This window comes from Acomys minous, assembly GCF_964271855.1.
Source record: "Acomys minous genome assembly, chromosome: 17".
Taxonomy (NCBI): Eukaryota; Metazoa; Chordata; class Mammalia; order Rodentia; family Muridae; genus Acomys; species Acomys minous.
In genome coordinates, this window is record NC_140500.1 from 23,838,022 (window position 1) to 23,855,852 (window position 17,831).

Here is a 17,831-nt window from a genome sequence, read left to right on the forward strand (position 1 = left end):
GTTTCACTAAAACACCCATCATGGTCTTCCTTATGGAGGTAAGGTTGCCGCTGTGTTGCCCTTCATGTTCTGAGGTCTGTATTATTAAAGCAGTTGTAAAGTGTTCACATTATTACAGTGTTCTTCTGTTTGAATGTCCTTTCTGTTCATTGCCAATGTGAGGTATAGTGCAAGGTACTGAATGAACATGGAGTAAATTTGGATCAAGTGAAGAAAGAATCAAAGGTAGAGATTCTCTTGAACTATGTATTTATTTACCAAGTTTGTTCAGTATTTGTATTGGAGAGACAAAGAAAAATGATTATCATGAAGGTTCCTGGGTTTGGGGATTCCATCAATGCCTTCTCCACAGATACGAGTTTCAAGCATTTTGTATCTCTGTGTATGCGGAAAGAAGAAAAAAACATTTAGGATGAATAGGATGTAACTGGGTGCTGACAGAAGGGTTTTCTGTGGAAAGCTAACTGGTGTGGGGAATATTGGCATCCATCAGATGTTCTATTGTAATGTACGATATATTTTGGCAAGGAAGGCAGCAGGGTCTTTGAGAGTAAGTAAGTTGTTGAAAAGTTGTATAGCTCCATGTTTTCACACAGTGAAAGGAGTCTGAGCTCACATAACAAATGTTCTGGGTAGTTTTAAAGTGAAGAAGGTCAGAGGCAGGCTTGTGGCAAGGAGTGCTCAGGTCTCACCTGTGCTGCAGGGGGCGCTGTATTCAGCAAAAGCCACTTCATCTGGAAAACAAGAGAGAAAAACTTGAGAATGAGAGTTTTGATGAGAGAAGGTTTTGTGGAGGACAGTTGGTGAGTTAGGACTGACCACTTTTCTCAGTCAGGACCTGGATGACAGCTGAAAAGACATCTCTCTGAAGACATCAGACAAACCAAGTGAAAGGATTTTTCCTCTCTTGAAACTATCAGTTGACACCTTTGTCCTAGGCCAGGGAGATGGCTCAGTGGGAAAAGGTGCTTGCGCCATGCCTGATGACCATAGCGAGCTCGCTCTGCAGGATGTCTGTGGTGGAAGGAGAGAACGCATTTCCCCAAATTGCCCTCTGACCTCCACAGGCACCCTGGCATGCCTGCCTCCCATGGAATAAACAAACAAACATGTAATAACACCAGAATCATTTACCCTCGGGGAATTCAAAATGTGCTTGAAAATATATACATACATATATATATATATATATATAGAGAGAGAGAGAGAGAGAGAGAGAGAAACTGTCAAAAATTTCATGTTCCTTTAGGGCCCTTCATAATCACTTGCTCACTTGTTTTGTAGTAGTCATAGACTTTCACAATGGCAGGATGCAGGTTCCTTACTGGGATGTCTTGTTGAACGATGAAGGAGAAGGCCAGTGTCTGATTGGTCACCTGGGAAAGAGAACAATGATCCAGACTCACAGAGGTGGCCACTAGTTGTCTTCAGCGTGACTCAGTCCATGGTATTTGAAAGACAGTTATGCGTTGGATGATAGCGTGTAATCTCAGAGTCACTGTGCTCATAAGTGCCTACATATGTGGATGGTGATATGGCTTTTGTGTAGGGACCGGAGGAACTGAAGTAGAGGCTCCTGGGAGTCTATACTGGAGGAGGCCAGAGGGGGGCATCAGGCCCCCTGGATCTAGGGTTATAGGATCTGTGAGTTGGAATAGGCTCTGAGAACTGAACTCTGGCCTTCTTCAAGAGCAGTGAGTGCTCTTAACTGCTGAGCCAAAGAAAAATGACATCCAGAGTGAACAGAGGGAAGACGTCTCTCCAAAGACTTCCTTTACAATCAATTTGTTCCTGCTATGTGCTTCCCACATAGATTCACCAAGAAAGACTGGCCACCTAGGCATGTCTAGAAAGGCAGGAAGGAATTGTACCTGATTTATGTATAACAAGACATTGTTGTTGCTCACTTCTGTTCTGCTCACGTGCCCTGATCTCTCAAGCTGAAAATGAGAGAAAACATCTGTGTTACTGAAAAAGCAAAGGCCTCAGGGGTGAAAGAGGCAAAAGAACTGGGATTGAAGGTGACGAGAAGGAGATGTCACCAAATCCACTTAAATGAATTTGAGAAAAAAAACCTTTTCCAACAAGAATAAAAATATGCTTAGAAAACTGTGAATGCTACTCTACTAAATGTCTGACTGAATGTGATCTGACTTAGTAATAGATATTTTTAGATTTTGTTTGAAGGTCAAAATAGCCCTGCATTCGATGGTACTTACCTCATATTCTCTGTGCATGCATCTCTCCCTGTACTCTGCTATTCATCCTAGCTTGTTGCTAATTTCCACAGCCCTTAAAACGTCTAAACCCACATCTTCAGGATTTGATATTTAATATCTCCCCTGAATCATTATTAACCAATTCATTGTGACGCTTTATAAACTGGTGAACTCCTTTCTTACCTTTCCTGTGCTGGCTGCGATCACAACCAATACCTATGTTAGTGCTAGCATCGCCTTGACACAGGTTGTCATTATTACGATGGTGTCTGTAAGCTCCTGGCTTGACAACACAGAAAATCCAAACAGGTCTACTTACCTTCTTCACTGTTGGTTTCACTGGAATGAAACCAGACACCATCTTCACATCAGCAATCACCATGTTGGAGGCTGGGCGGCTCCCTGTGTAACTACAGACCAAAGAAGTGCATGGCAAGAGAAATGTTAATACTTTGAGTTTGCCTCCTTTGAGGTCCAGCAGCAATTCCTGATATAGCCTGTGGGACTTTTCCATATCATAAAATACATGGACCTTCCGGTCACTATAAATAGTCCTGAATAGGGCCCATGCAACAGTGTCACCTGGACAGTGCATTAAAAACTGTTGAATCCGCAGGGCTTGCTGCCCAGCCAGCACCATCTGCTTACTAAGCTCTGGGCCAGTAAGAGACCTAATCTCAAAACCAAGTATGTATGGAGGCTGAGGACTTATGGTAACACTGTCCTCTGTCATACATGCAAAGGCACACGTGTACCCTCAACCCCCATCACACACAGCACACTGAGGTAAACAAGAGGACAGGTCACACTGCGAAACATCCCGTCGTTTTTTGCAGTTAGATCCTGTTTCTGGTTGTATTTTATAAGAAGCTTTTTGATGACTGTCAGAAGAACTGAATGCCTTTTTAAAAAAGAAACCTTTCTAGAAAAAACAGAATTTTTAGCCAGGCAGTGGTAGCATATGACGTTAATCCCAGCAATCAGGAGGCAGAGGCAGGCAGATCTCTGAATTTGAGGCCAGCCTGGTCTACAAACTGTGTCCTGGTCAGCCAGGGCTGTTACACAGAGAAACCCTATCTGGGGGGAAAAAAGGAATTTTTAAAAGACCAGAAAGAATGTCTTTGTTGGTGAAGAAGCATAGGCCATGTTAAGGTCTCATGGAAAACAATAAGGTTTTATTTTATTATGATAGAGCCAAAGAAAGGAACCCTGGCACCACACTAATTAGGAATTAGAATTCTACAATTCGGCACTCTTCATTCTGCTGAAGTAAAGTATTTTTTTCAAAAGAGAAAGCAGATTCCCCTCAGACACCTCTGAACCCACTCTGTGAAGTGTTCTAGGAAGACGGCGCTATAGTCAACCAGAGCCAGACACTCATACCTGATCTCTAGCAGGATCTGGAAGCTGTTTTGGCCTTGGGGGTTATCACAACTTAGAGGTACTGTCTGCACATGCAGAGCAAATGCCCACTGCTGCTTCTCCAGGTGCACATTGTATCTCAGCGTCGTCTGGTGAGTAGTGAACAGAAATACTTTACCTCCATTGCACTGCACCCTTGGGTGCATTTCCCCCAGTCCGAGCACCATGTATAAAAGTAGGCAAAGCGAGACCTTCCGTCTTGGAGAAGGAGGCTCGCAGCTGCATACCCAGCCCTTCCCCAGGATCTCACCTGGGCATACACACATCCTTCCCCTGTCATGTTAATTTTATAGTCCCCAGGAATGTCTGGTAGTGGGACCTGCTGCAGTAACAGGCGATTACTGTCCTCCACTTGGAACTTGTGGGAAAATGTCCCTGATGATTGGATGGTCACCGAAGATGTTTTCTGACTTCTGGAAAAAGTAAGTGCTCCATACTTGGACAAAGCGTGGAGAGCCACCACAGTGTCCTGAAAGGGTAAAGAAAACATCCAGGAGAGCATAAGATCCAAAGGACTTGAGCTTCTTCCCAAAGTTCATTTTAGCTTTAACAAAAGCGTCATGAAGTTAAGTCTCTAATTATTTTGTCTTTAGACTTCATTTCAGCCTTTAGTTTAGGGTACATTTGAGAATCAAAACATTCTCCTCATTTTCCTCTTTACGCAGAGTTCTCTAGCATCTGCAAATCCCCCCAGCCAGCAGAAAATATTTTTTTAGACTTTATTTCCCCAGGATTTATGACCTTTTTTCCTTTGTCCGCTATTCCTAAGGTGCTGCCCCCCATCTTCTCACAACATCCTTTGCCTGCTCTCATCACCAAACCTTCTCCTGCACTGGGTGAGGAGTCAAGGACACCAACACCATGGCTAAGTGCGGGGTATGCCACAGTCTTATCAAACAGAAAATCTGTCATCTGGATTTGCCCTTCATTGCCTTGCTCTTGGGTGGCATACTCTGTGAGGAAGTCCGCCATGCTCCAGAGAGCATCTCCTTCAGTATTCTTCCTTATCCCAAGATAGCTCCAGATGCTACCCTGACTACAGAGACCAATGAGAGAGCAGAAATAAACGCACAGTGAGGGTTTAGTATCACAATGCAGACTGTCCATCAAAAGGAAAGAATGAAAGAGTCGAAGTGCAAATGGCAGCTTCCTAGTGTCATGGAAGGTTTTTTTCTTTGTACATTTTATTTCTCTTTAGAGAAACCTACCATTTCACTATATTTCTCTGGAGATTAACTGTGTCATATATGCCCAGAATACCCAGAACATAAATTATTGATATTATAGTTGATGTAGTTTTCTGGGATGGGGGCGGGGCAGATATCACCTCATGAGAATTACGCTGACTAGATGATAAAGCAATTTTTTAAAAAGATTTATTTTTACATATATAGTACTCTGCCTGCATGTATACTTGAGCACTAGAAGAGGGCACCAGATTTCATTATAGATGGTTGTGAGCCACCATGTGGTTGCTGGGAATTGAACTAAGGACCTCTGGAAGAGCAGCCAGTGCTTTTAACCACTGAACCATCTCCAGGCCTAAAGCGAATGGTTTACAATCCTGATTGTTTCCAGCATCAAGAGGTAAAGCGGGGCAGCAGGAGCCCCTGGCAGCTCGCGGAAAACCTGAAGGTGATCTACCCAGATACACCATTAGGAGGGTCTGTCAGGAGAAGGGAAATAGCTGCATCTAAGGACAGCAGGACAATAAAGATGCCAGTTTGGTCCAAAGAGCATCTTTCAGGTACTCCATGTGCTAATCTAGAGTGAGGGAATTACACCTAGGATTCTGGACACTCCAGGATTTTTGACATTGTTTTAAGACAAGGATTGGGTCTGGGTTAGAAGTTCTCAGCAACATAGGTCCATTTAACCAATCGTGGCATGAAGAGAACTTCTGTGACTGGGTACAGAAACCGGGATAATTTAATATAGAATGTGTTATCCCTCACTTCCTACAGACTCAAAATACTCAAGAGCAACATTTCCTTGTTTCTTTCCCCTCTTTCCCCCTTTTCATTGTTCCTTCATCTCTTGTTCAAATCCCCTAACTGCACGGGGACTCTGAAGGAAAATCACTCACCTGTGTGGAGGAGAAGCCGCCATAGGGATTCTGCTGCTTTGTGAGCCACTTCACAAGGCGCATTGCCAAAGCCATGTCCTCAGGGCTTGGGGCTGGCTGGGCAGCTACGAGAGCCAGGAGAATGTAGGCATTCATCTCTACTACAGGAAAAGGAGCCCGGAGCTCACACATAGAATCCTCTGTATTCCTGGGTTCCTCAGGATTTTCCCAATGGATGGAGTTGCCTTAGGGTAAAAATAGAGAAATAATTAAAAGTGTGAGTAGTCAAAAAAAGTGTGAGTAGTCAACTCACAGACATATCTACACTTATGAAGAAGGAAATACAAATGGTTGTAGTAGGTTTTAAAATTTTTCAAGCACAGTATCCCAGATTTATTGATTCTCAGCAAAAGTCTGCAATTAGTGTGATGGATTCTGCCTGAGAAAGACTGTGGACAGAAATTTCTAAGATATTGACTAAAGTAAGTCCTCAATGGCAAAACATGACTTGTTCAGTGTTCAGGCCAATGACTTAGTAAAGTTTCCCATTGGTTTCAAAGTTGCAACTGGAATAGCAAAGCCTTGAAGCACAGTTTCTTTTTTGTGTTCTTCATTGTTTTTGCTGCTCCTGATTTATATGTATATATAAATGATTCATATATATATGAATGTATATATATATATTATACATTCATCAGAGATAAAGGGTTAAGTTTTAACTGTATTTACCTTGGTAGGAACTGTGTACATTCTACTATGATTTTACAGTTGTTGATTTTGGTCACACTACTAGTAAATACTGTAGAGAAGGCTTTTGTAGAGAAGAAAGACTAACTGTGTTTTTGTTTTGTTTTTGAGACAGAGTTTCTCTGTGTATCCTTGGGTGTCTTGGGCTTGTTTTTGTAGACCAGGCTGACGTCATACTCACAGTGATCCAGCAGCCTTTGCCTCTCAAGTGCTGGGGTTATAGATATGAGCCACTGCATCAGGCTAAATGACTAACTTCTTTCTTTCTTTCTTTCTCTCTTTCTTTCCTTCTTTCTTTCTTTCTTTCTATCTGGTTTTTTGAGACAGGGTTTCTCTGTGTAGCCTTGGCTGTCCTGGATTTGCCTTATAGACCAGACTGGCCTCAAACTCACAGAGGTCTGCCTGCCGCTGCCTCCTTGGTCAGTCCAAGTAGAAACAGCACTGTGCCACAGAGAAGAAGCTAAAATGTAATGTTCTTTCCATACTCCCCATTGTCAGTCTCTGGAACAGTCAGAAAGAAACATGATGATGACACATTGTTACCTTCTTCTATAGCATCATTATAAAGTGACTTCAGGATTTCCTTTCTCTTATCCTGGTTCCCTGCCAGAGTAAAAGCATAGGCCAGCAGTGCCTTGGTGTACATAGAGTTGTAGTTTTTCCTTTGCTCTATTGTCTTCCAGGATGACTCTAGGCAGGTCAGGGCTTTGAAGACAACAGGATGCTGTTGGCAGAACAATGAAACTTGAACTATGTGAAAAAGTGTCCTAGGACATAATGGAGCAAACCTGGAGGTTATGGGAATTTGCACTTTTGAAATCAATTATTCTGCTTTCCTCTCCCTTCTTTCCCTCCCTCCTTTCCACCCTTAATTACTTCCTATCTTCTACTTGTTATTGATTATCTATCTATACTCTATCTTTTGGGGGCCATTCATATATATATATATATATATATATATATATATATATATATATATATATATAAACTACATTTATTTAAAATTCAGACTAATAGGGACAGTAATAAAGGCTGTGTTTTCAAGTTGATTATTGGTACATATCTAGTATTTCATTGAATAACTGGATGCTCATTAATGGAATCTGACAAATGTAAAGGATTGTTTTTTGTTTGCTCATTTGCTTGTTTTTAAAAAAAAACTGCCACTTGGCTTTAGGGAGGGTAGAAAGCCACAGGCTTTGCGCTAGTTTGGGAAGCTGGAGAAGCAATGTGACACTCACTGAGTCTGGGAGGGAGCTCTCCAGGAGGGCGATGGTTATATAGGCAGAGAGGGTCACTCCTTCTTCTACTCCTCCCTGCAAATTAAAAGGAGGGAATTAGGCAAACTATACAGCAAGCAACCCATCCAAGATGTCTTCCCCGATCATGGCCAGTCCCTTGTATTCAACGGAAGTTCTCATTCATATCCTCCTTATTAAAAAACCACATTGCTCACCTGGAGGCTCCTTCCTCCCCACAGTAAGTAGTGTGAACTGACTTTGAAGGGTTTTAGTTCACCATGCTTATAAGTAGTTCAGAAAAGATCACCTTTATGGCCATGTCAAACAGCCATCCAGACGACCTGAAGCAGCCGTGGTCCTGCTGCTGCTGGGAGAGCCACTTGAAAGCATCAATGATGTGCTTCTCATCGATAAAGATGAACTCTCGAGCTTGGGCAAAAGACTTGAGCACAAAGGCTGTAAGCCTGACATGGGAAGGAAAGTGGGGAAGAGGAAGTTGTGTTGTGGGGCAGAACCCTCATACATGGGTTTTCAGGGGTCCACACTTCTAACCAAGCAGTCTTAGGGTCTGTGAGTGAGTGCAGCTGGACAACGTCTCTGGCTACTCCAAAGCCAGCCTCCATTCCTGTGTTCTCTTGGATGCAGACACACTACAGTGCAGTTTAAGGTGCTTCCTGCTTTTCTTTCTCATTTCTTCTATCTTGTTTCCTCTGGTGTTTACTCAGCACACCTGCACCCTCACCTTAAGGGGTTCCCCTCCCCACTTCCGATGATTTTCTTTTGTAGTTAAGAAAAAATCTCCTTTCCTAAATCCCTAGCCATATATATTCTGCCTCAAAAATTATGTTCCTCTTCTTGGCTTACTTCCTGTTTCCACCAGCCTCTAGTTCCTTTGTCACCTGTTGGTTGTTTATATGTGTGTTTTATCTCAATAATGATTCTTATGTAATGCATGACCATGTGAAGAGTGGCAATAGCCTTTCAAGTCTCAGTGTGAGCATCTTTGGATGATCAGTAATGTGGATCCAGGCATTTAATGATGAGAGATCTTGGAGAGAAATGAAAAGGTCAGCTTGTTGAGTTCAGTAAAACACGTGGTACAGAGTCAAAGAGGATGAGGCTTGAGACAGCCTTAGTTCTGCAATGCATAATCTGTGCTGCCTCTATGTGCCTCTGAAGCCCTGGCATTGGTTATACATCCATTAAATAAGTTGCATGTATAGTTGCCATGAGGAACAAGAGCTGAACAAGGCCTGGCACATAGTGGACTCTTCTTACCAAGTGTTTCCTTCACGTTGTTCTTCCTCCCCATAGATGCTGTAAGAGCCATCTTTGTGTTTGTAGTTCAGCTCCCTCTGATAACCTGAAATGGAAGGCTTTGGGTGTGTTTTAAAGCTACTGGTGCATCAGAGAATGGCAGGATAAAAGTCTGAAGCCAGAGAGACCCTCATGGCCCTTGGCTGTAGCACTGACAGAGAATCCTGCTCAGCTTTCCCCATCCAATGCTAACCCCCCACTTCTGGAGAAAACATTTACAAGAACAAAACAGAAGTTCTGAGCCTTACTGACCGGCAATGAGGTAGTCAATGGCCTTGGACTTGATCTTCTGGGTCAGCTGCTGGGTTTCATTCAGGTATTTTAGTACATAGATGTTAGGAGCAAAACGGACCATGTTCTGCTCCCCAGAGCCATAGGGCATGTGGAGAAGGTTTTGTGTGTTTTTTATGGCTGAACCCAAGATATCACCTGGAAGTGAGAGGTGTGACATTAGAACAGCCATTATCTTCAGGAACAAAAATGACACCTGCAATAGGATCGCTTGTCAATGAAGTGAAGGAATTTTTAGGGTGAGGTGTGCTGGGATAGAGACAAAAGAGGGATGTTGAAGAATTCAAGTGTAGTAGTTCAAAAGCCATATATGGAATCATGGTGGGGGAGGAGAACTGGTAGTGACTATTGTCCCAAATCCTCCAGAGATGGATTGACTCACCCAACACAGAGAAATGGGCTCTGACTGAATCGGTCACCACTGTCGGTGGGAGCACCAGGGACAAGTTTTCTGATAGCACAGCATCTTAATAAGCAAAACAAATGGGTAGGGCATCAACTCTGTTCTTTGCATTTGCAGAGTCCCCTAAGGCCCGTTGCTTTAGAACTGTGCCTTAAGCCTCGGGATTTTTGCCTCCCTAGAAAAATGGTCTTAATATAAACATCACAAATCGATATTTCCTGGTTTCTGTCTTGCCAAGCTCCACTGCTTCTCCTTCTATCACCTGTTGTATTGCAGCAAAGCATCTGCCCAAAATGAATGTCCGAGTCTCTATGATCTGTGATCCTCTGCTTCTGTTGATGCCATATTTAGTTATTCTAATAAACAAATGAAGATGTGTTTATTGATTAATTTTTGTTAAGGTAAATTTGTGTGTGTGTGTGTGTGTGTGTGTGTGTGTGTGTGTGTGTGTGTGTGTGTGTTTGATATTACTTAGTATTTTCTGGGACTAGGGACCTCCAGTTGAGAACATAACATTGGCCTGTAGGCAAGTCTTGGTGCATTTTCTGTTTTAATAATTGATGTGGCAGAGCCTGACCCAGGTTGGGTGATACCTCATCTGAGCTGGTGGTCCTGTGATATATAGTAAAGCAACCAGAGCAATTCAGGGAGAGCAAGGCAATAAGCGGCATTCCTCCACAGCTTCTGCTTCAGTTCCTGCCTTCAGATTCCTGTTGTGTGTTCCCTTCATGAGGGATTGTGACTGTGTGACTGAAATAAACCTTCCTCTCCAAGTTGCTTTTGGTCATGATGTTTCATCACAGTGATGGATAAGGCCACGTGTGAATCAACAGCTAGTATGGGAGATGAATTCCAAGCCAGCTTTTGTTCCACCTGGGTTGCAATGGGAGGTTTCACTGATCCTGCCCATGTTACTGTCATGGATGGCTTTCCTATGACGTGGGGGGGGATGGATGGATTACTGTAACAACTAAATATCAGGAGAGCAAGAGTTGGCCAGTGGGAAGAATAGGGCATTTGTTATTCTATCTGTGGCTTTTTAAAAATTAATCCCCAGCGACCCTCTTCACGCTCTCTCTTTCGTGGAAAACATTTAAAGAATGGATAAGAAACTGTGCTACATTTACACTACGGCATACTACTCAGCTATTTAAAAAAAAGAATTCCCAAAATTTGTGGAAAATTTGATTTAACTAGAAATGAGCATAATGAGTGAGTTAACACAGAAGCAGAAATTCTCAAATGGTATATACTCACTTATATCTGGACACTAGCCCAAGGGGCATGTCCCATGTAAGCCTTCACTTATCAGGAAAGTGGACAGAAGGGAGGACATCCTATTGGTACTTTAGGCAAGAGAAGCATGGAAGAATGGGGAAATAGAAGGATCCAGAGAGTCCTAGAAACCTACAAGAAGAACAATATGATGCCCGGATCTGGGTCCAGGGTTTCTGCTCAAACTATGGCACCAGCCAAGGACAATACATGCAGCAAACATTCACCCCCGACCCAGATCTAGCCAATGGACAGGACATCCTCCACAGTTGAGTGGAGAGCAGGGACTGACCTTAAATGAACTCTGGTGCCCCATATTTGACCACGTCCCCTGGATGGGGAGACCTGGTGGCACTCAGAGGAAGGATAGCAGGCTATTAGGAAGAGACTGTATACCCTATGATCATATACAGGGGGAGGAGGTCCCCCTCAGTCACAGTCATAGGGGACGGGAGTAGGGAGAAAGCAGGGTATGGAGGGAGGAATGGGAGGATACAAGGGATGGGATAACTATTGAGATGTAATATAAATGATTTAATAAAAAGGAAAAAAAGAAAAATCACTTAAAGAATTTTGCTTTATATGATGGTTTTCTTCTACCCATTGTATTAGTAACTGTTACATTAGTTTATACCTTTCACAAAGAAATTTGCTTCATTTTATCTCTTCTGTGAACCTTCATGTAATATGGATTTTATATTAAATTAAAATTATTATTCCAATTTAAAAATTCTTATGACAAATATGTTTTGAGCAAGAACTACACCAACTCACTAATTCAGGTGCCAGCAATGCAGTTGTCACTGTGAGTGCACAGGCTGTCTTTATGCTTTTCCCTCAGAAGGGGCAGTGAGATTCCCCCTGTGTCATATGCTGCTGTGTTTCCATTGCAATACTCACCTTCTAGCAAGGGGCAGTGATAAAAGAGCAAGTCATAAAAACAACCATTAAAGGGAAATGCTATGCTGAGTACACATCACAATGTCGTTTGGCTTGAGGGTGGGATTTACTCATTCATAGAAGTCTGTGTATTCATTTATTTATGATCTGAGTGTACATGTACATATATTCATTTTGAAGATGCTGTCTATATCCTCCCCATTTTCTTTTTCTGTTTCTTTCTTTTCTTCCTTCCTTTCTTTTTTGGAATTTTTCAATTGTGACCTCTTTTTTGCTATTCCCTACCCATAACTAAGCACTGGGCATGAGATGGGTTAGGTAACCATTTCTGTGTTCCAAAGTAAAGGGCTTTGATGAGCTCTGAGTTCCCGTGGGACTATGACTATACCCTTGACAGCTGCCTCAGGTCAGTGACCTTTATGATGCTCGTGGTTTTGCTGTTTATTCATCTTCAAGCAGTTAGAAGGTATTTAGGATCCTGGTTTCATACAGGAATATTGCAAGAGATCTGTCCTCACCTGATGCACAGAAGAGTGAACTGAAAGTGTGCTCCTTCTTAATTCCTTCAGGCTTGGGCAAAAGACAGAATGTTCAGACAAGAGAAATTACTGTGTATGCAAATACAAAAATGCCGGAGACTTTTTTTTTGAGTGACAATTTCTTTACTTGTGAGGCCATGGACTAGAATCAGATGACTTACCTTTCCACCATATCAAGATTGGCATAATTGGGCCTGCCAGGTCAAAAAGAAGGTAATAAGGAAAGATAATAAAAAGGAGGGGACATGATAGGATCAGAAGGAAGAGGTATAGCTCTAAGAAGATAAACTGGTATAGACCATCCCCCAAGCTTCAGTTAAGAGAATAGGAAGAGAGAAGAAATCGGAACATACACCGATTGAAAAGCATGGGCTTACCACTTGCTATGAAATATCTCAACATTATATGTTATTAACTTTTGTTTTTCATCTACATATAGTCAACACTGCTCCACTATCTGGACTCTGCACACTGCCAGTCAAGGAGGTCTACTCACCTCAACTATCAGAACTTTGACAACCGTGTCCCTTTTCCCCGTTTCAGGCACTGTGGGCACATCAGAGCCACAGGCCTCTGGGGACTGTCGTGCTTCTGCAGTCACAGAGAAATTCACACTCCCTGAAACACATGGTCCACAGAGCTGAGCTTAGATGTGCCAGAAACTTGGCATTCACCAAAGCCCCAAGATTGACAAGGTATCCTTAGTCTGTGAGCCCTGCAAGGGCTTGCCCAGTATTTAAGAAGGAGTTAAGCTGGGCCAGGTGTGGTGGTGCACTTCTTTAATCCCAGCACTGGGAGGCAGAGGCAGCCTGATCTCTGTGAGTTAGAGGTGAACCTGGTCTACAGGGAGAGGTCAGGGCAGCCAACGCTTTGTGTAAGAGAAAGGTAAACTGACTGAACGTTTTCTCTCGGGGATCCAATGGGAAGAAAGCAATTTAAGAAACCTTCCTACACTCACCCTTTCTGGATAAAGTCCTCTTAATAATTTTTTCACTCACCTAAAGCTTTGGGAGTTACCAACCAGGATTCGGTGTGCCTCCCATTGGCACAGAGGCAGTAAGAATCTTGGTCTTTTGCCACTGGGACAGCTGTGAAATCAGGAGAGGCCTCCAGCTCCACACTCACCTGACAGGGGGGAACATAGCAGAGCTGTTACCATACAAGGACAGCACAAACACGTGGGAGGAGATAGGTGAAAGAATGTGAGGGTATTTGTGTTAAAAAGAGATCAGGAGGGGTGTTTTTGAAAAAAACACGTGCCTAAAATGTCTTGGAATTCATATACACAAACATGTCCACAATGTTATTTAGCGATCCCCATCTATTATATACAATAACATGTAGGGAGATAATTATATATTTCTCTATCTTTGTTTTATTTTGATGGCAGAACTATTTTTACCATACTAGAGTTTTAATTACTAAAGTATACACCTGCTTTTACCAAAAGCAAAACCCATTGTAAACAGTATGCCATTTTCTCCTGACTAAAGCCTCATACATCTACATGGACTGTATCTTTCGATTGTCTATGGAAGCCTCACGGAACATCTTGTCTCTGTCAGTACAGCATGTACTGCTTAAATATGGGCAGAAAATGTCACCTTTACATCTTGTGTAGAGTCCATACTGTTAAACTCTGTGCTGTATATGTTTAGCTAGAGTCTAGGAATTAAGCATTTGGAACCAGTGTTGATGGATTTAATAGAGTCTCTTCCTTCCTTTCATTTAATTCTGTTATAATTTGCACACACTAATTGTCCTCGTCCCCTCTAGACAAGCTTAACTCAGAAAGGTGCTCACCCGGATGCACGAAGGAAGGTAGTTCTGCACAGTGGCCTTGAGTGTGAAGGCTTCTCCACGGATCACAGAGTAGGGCATCGTGAGCTCCACGAGGAAGGGCTGGAAGGCTTGGAGAGATGCCACAGGGGAGAGGCCAAGTCCAGTGTCGTTGGACAGGCAGAGGGCTCCGGCCTTCCATTCAGTGATGGTGTCAGGGACCGTCACATCCATGTCAGCTACTCCTGAGGAGCTGGAGAGGGAGAAGGTGAAGCACAGGAAGTGAGCACATGTATTAGTTATTTCTGAGATGGTGATCAATAACCATGATGGAACGGAAACCCGTTGAGTCCTTCAGAGGAGTGATAGGAAGTGAACAGTGTAAACAGGACTCCAAATGGAGAAATAAAACGTCTTTCTGTAGTCCTGTTTTCACAACTCAGATCATAGCCTTATGGCCCTTCAGAGTCTTCGTGTTAGTGGAAATTGGAACATAGATTTGAAGCTGTCTCTGAACCCTATCTCTGAAATACCATACAACAACTTTCGACCTACACGGCCTACTCTATGTTACAGTCTAGTGGCCTGCTCCATGTAGGACTGCCTCACTTATGGTGTTCCTGAATGGTTGTAAGCATCAAAAAGGTACATGATGATTTTTATGTGCCTTTTTTCTGGGAGTGATGAAAATACATACATTTTATAATTGACGGGTTGATACACTGTTTTTCTTAAGTTAGTCATTTCCTTTGTTTAAGATACACATTAATTAGAGAAATACTAGAAGACAAAGAAAAATTTCATACCTAGCCCAAATCATACAACTGGAAATTACTTACTTTATTGTGACTAAATCCCAGATCCAGGTCTCAGGAAAATATTTTCGAATGGTCTCAGCAACTGAATCTTCAAGCTGTGTCTTCTCATGTGATGGAGATGTTCTTGCTCCAAAGTGTGCAAGTGCAGGTCCTCCTGAACTCCTACGTAAAGCTAAGTACATGTGCTCTTTAACTCAGTGCCTTTCCTTTTACTGTTCTTACTTCTATTTGCAAGCCCTGGTTTTCCCATTACTGCTTCGTCTCTATTCCTTAGGGAATTCTCTTCTCCTCTCATGACACATCTACAAAAAGTTCTTCACAGTTCACACAGTGATTCTCTATTAGAGTAACTGTTGCATTTTTCTTTATTTTAAGGCAAAGAAGGAAGAGCCTTCAGCCTTCATCTTCCCTGTAGTACCAGCATGCACTTGAGCACATTTTTCTTAAGTAAGTTTGGGTTCTTTCTCTGTTATTTGGATGCTATACATGCTCTACAATTTTATTATCACCTTTTTTAAATACTCACTCTTATTTTTGTTCTGAAAATAAACAACGGTTTGCAACTTTACCTTCTACTGGCGTACCATAATAGCCAAGACATATTTTGAGATGTTTGATCTTCAAGTTGGTTAATGCTATTAAACCCATGTCCTAGAAGAGAGATTTTTAATCAAGCAAAATATCTCAAACATCTGGAAAAAAACTCTGTGTGTATAAAAATTACAGGTATAGTTTCACATGTTCAAGTAGGATTCCTGTTTCAATTGTGTTTTCATATTCGCTAGAGAGTGCAGTGAGCAGCACAGAGTTCATAGTGAGGCATATGCTCCAACCTTCTTTCTGATACAATTATGTTATTTTTAAAAGGTGGTGCATGTCTTTAATTCCAGCATTTGCCAGACAGAGGCAGAGCAGAGGCAGGCAGATCTCTGTGAGTGAAGCCAACCTGGTCTACCTAGTGGGTTTTAGGATAGCCAAGCTACATAGTGAGAGCCTGCCTCAAGAAAACAACAATATAATGATGATGATGATGATGATGATGATGATGATGATGATGATGATGATGATGATGATGATGTCACTGACCCATTCTGGTCCAGTTTCTTCAATAAAAAGAGAAAAAAAATAGCCTAGACTGGACACTTTCCAAGATGCAGTTTTTGGAATGCCTGGAATTGGCCCACAGTCTACCACATGTAAGGTGGGTGGTCAAACAGTTATTTCAATCCCTGGCACAACTCTATAATTCTTTACTGATATAATTTTTCATTAAACCTAAATAATTCACAGAGCAGCATGTTAGAGGACAATATGGCTTACGTCCAGGTATTCATAGACGTCCTTCTCATTTGCTTTTCTTACTGAGCGTGTGCCCTCAAGGGCCATATCTCCAGGCCAGACACAAGGGACTTGGTCTGTGGGCAGCTGGTGAGAACTTGGTTTAGAGTCCTTGTGCTTCATTTCTGGCAGGTTGTATATCTGTCAGAAACAAGAGACAAGGGGTCCTCTTTCTTAGAAGACATGAAAAGAAAATAGTGTGATCACAGCGAATCACTTGATGTTCAAGAAGCAGCTGCAATTGTTGAAAGTACTGGCACTCAGAGTGTGGGTAGGGCAGAGTGGTGGGAGCAAGGGAACACCCTTCCTGTTTCTTGTCAGACTCTTCAGTCTATACATGAGTTTAAAACTAAAGACATTTAAACTCTTTGTCAGCTACAACAATTGCTCAAGAAATCTCCTATTTAATAGATTTGGAGAAAGTAAAAATTAAAAAAAAACATTTTAGTAGTGTACTTTCTAAAGCACTTTCAGCATGTGCACCATAAAAATATCATAATTTAAATAAAATTAAATTCTCGTTTAATTTACGTGTTGGTTCAAGACAGGTAAGTTTCCAGCAATATTTGGATGAAAGATTTCTGTTTTTAAAATGTACATATGTACATTACATTTTAAAACATGATATTAGCCAGTGTCAATAATAATTTTTAAGCTATTACACTGACTATGTAACCATTCCTAATAAACCCTGTCTTAATGCAATATAAAGAAGAGTTTCACTATCATTAACTTGGATGAGACTCCTGGAAATAGTTTATGGTTTTAGTTGTGCTTCTGAGAATTTTCAAAACAAGTTGAGAACCTTGTCTTTCAAAATTTAAAACATATCATTTTCTTATTTGGGGGACTCTTGAGATGTGTAAGATTCCATATGTATGAACCGTTTCCTTTGGCTCCCACTGGCAGCTTCACTCTGAAAACCTCCATCATGAGCATCTGAAAGGGACAAGCCACTCCTGGAGTAAGATAGGAGAAGTAATGACACAGAGAGCCTGGGTCACATGCAAGCTTTGCAGCTTACTGACTGCTTTATTTCCTGGTTTGTCTTGAGTTTATTGGCTGAAGTTTTCTGAGGTGTTCTTTGGGATCGTATAATGTAGAGCTCCCTTATAGATGTCCTTAGCATTAAACACAGAATACATACGTTCAAGAGCCCTAGTGGCTGAATGATCACTGCTTTATCCAGCACCAGGGGCTCCTCTTGCTCAGAGCCTCTGGGCTTGGCCTTTCTTGGGCAAAAGCTGACCAGGACTCACCCAGGAAGGAGAGAGCTCAGCTTCAGGCTTCAGGAGCAACACGCTTTGGTCCACTGCTCTCAGGCCACAGAGAGACTGAGGAGAAGCTGTGACACGCAGATGGGCCTGTGAGGCAGGAAGACTTTGGGCTGGCTTGAAGCTTAGGTCCACCTGAGGGAAAGGAACTCAAGCTTAGCGGGGGTTCTGTCACATGGAGTCACCTTGTAACTCTGCACTGC

The 17,831-nt window shown here is 42.2% G+C and overlaps 1 protein-coding gene across 3 annotated transcripts in view; it reads right to left on the reverse strand.

The window, feature by feature from the left end:
* Positions 1 to 232: 232 nt before the first annotated feature.
* Positions 233 to 17,831, reverse strand: part of LOC311588230 (murinoglobulin-1-like) — a 46,125-nt gene continuing 28,526 nt past the window's right edge. For 2 of the 3 annotated variants that reach the window (XM_084765713.1, XM_084765712.1), the window contains exons 15-36: positions 17,614 to 17,763; positions 16,337 to 16,495; positions 15,586 to 15,667; positions 15,038 to 15,188; positions 14,223 to 14,451; positions 13,418 to 13,544; positions 12,916 to 13,037; positions 12,399 to 12,450; positions 9,685 to 9,768; positions 9,264 to 9,440; positions 8,973 to 9,057; positions 8,002 to 8,158; positions 7,695 to 7,769; positions 6,997 to 7,177; positions 5,728 to 5,951; positions 3,892 to 4,110; positions 3,603 to 3,730; positions 2,539 to 2,629; positions 1,872 to 1,940; positions 1,274 to 1,376; positions 693 to 734; positions 233 to 378 (exon numbers count right to left, since the gene is read on the reverse strand). In XM_084765713.1, the coding sequence (XP_084621839.1) occupies positions 362 to 378; positions 693 to 734; positions 1,274 to 1,376; positions 1,872 to 1,940; positions 2,539 to 2,629; positions 3,603 to 3,730; positions 3,892 to 4,110; positions 5,728 to 5,951; positions 6,997 to 7,177; positions 7,695 to 7,769; positions 8,002 to 8,158; positions 8,973 to 9,057; positions 9,264 to 9,440; positions 9,685 to 9,768; positions 12,399 to 12,450; positions 12,916 to 13,037; positions 13,418 to 13,544; positions 14,223 to 14,451; positions 15,038 to 15,188; positions 15,586 to 15,667; positions 16,337 to 16,495; positions 17,614 to 17,763 (2,724 nt within the window). In that variant the 3' untranslated portion in view covers positions 233 to 361. Of the gene's footprint in view, positions 379 to 692; positions 735 to 1,273; positions 1,377 to 1,871; positions 1,941 to 2,538; positions 2,630 to 3,602; positions 3,731 to 3,891; positions 4,111 to 5,727; positions 5,952 to 6,996; positions 7,178 to 7,694; positions 7,770 to 8,001; positions 8,159 to 8,972; positions 9,058 to 9,263; positions 9,441 to 9,684; positions 9,769 to 12,398; positions 12,451 to 12,915; positions 13,038 to 13,413; positions 13,545 to 14,222; positions 14,452 to 15,037; positions 15,189 to 15,585; positions 15,668 to 16,336; positions 16,496 to 17,613; positions 17,764 to 17,831 lie in introns of all 3 variants that reach the window. The other variant, XM_084765711.1, reaches the window with a different exon arrangement.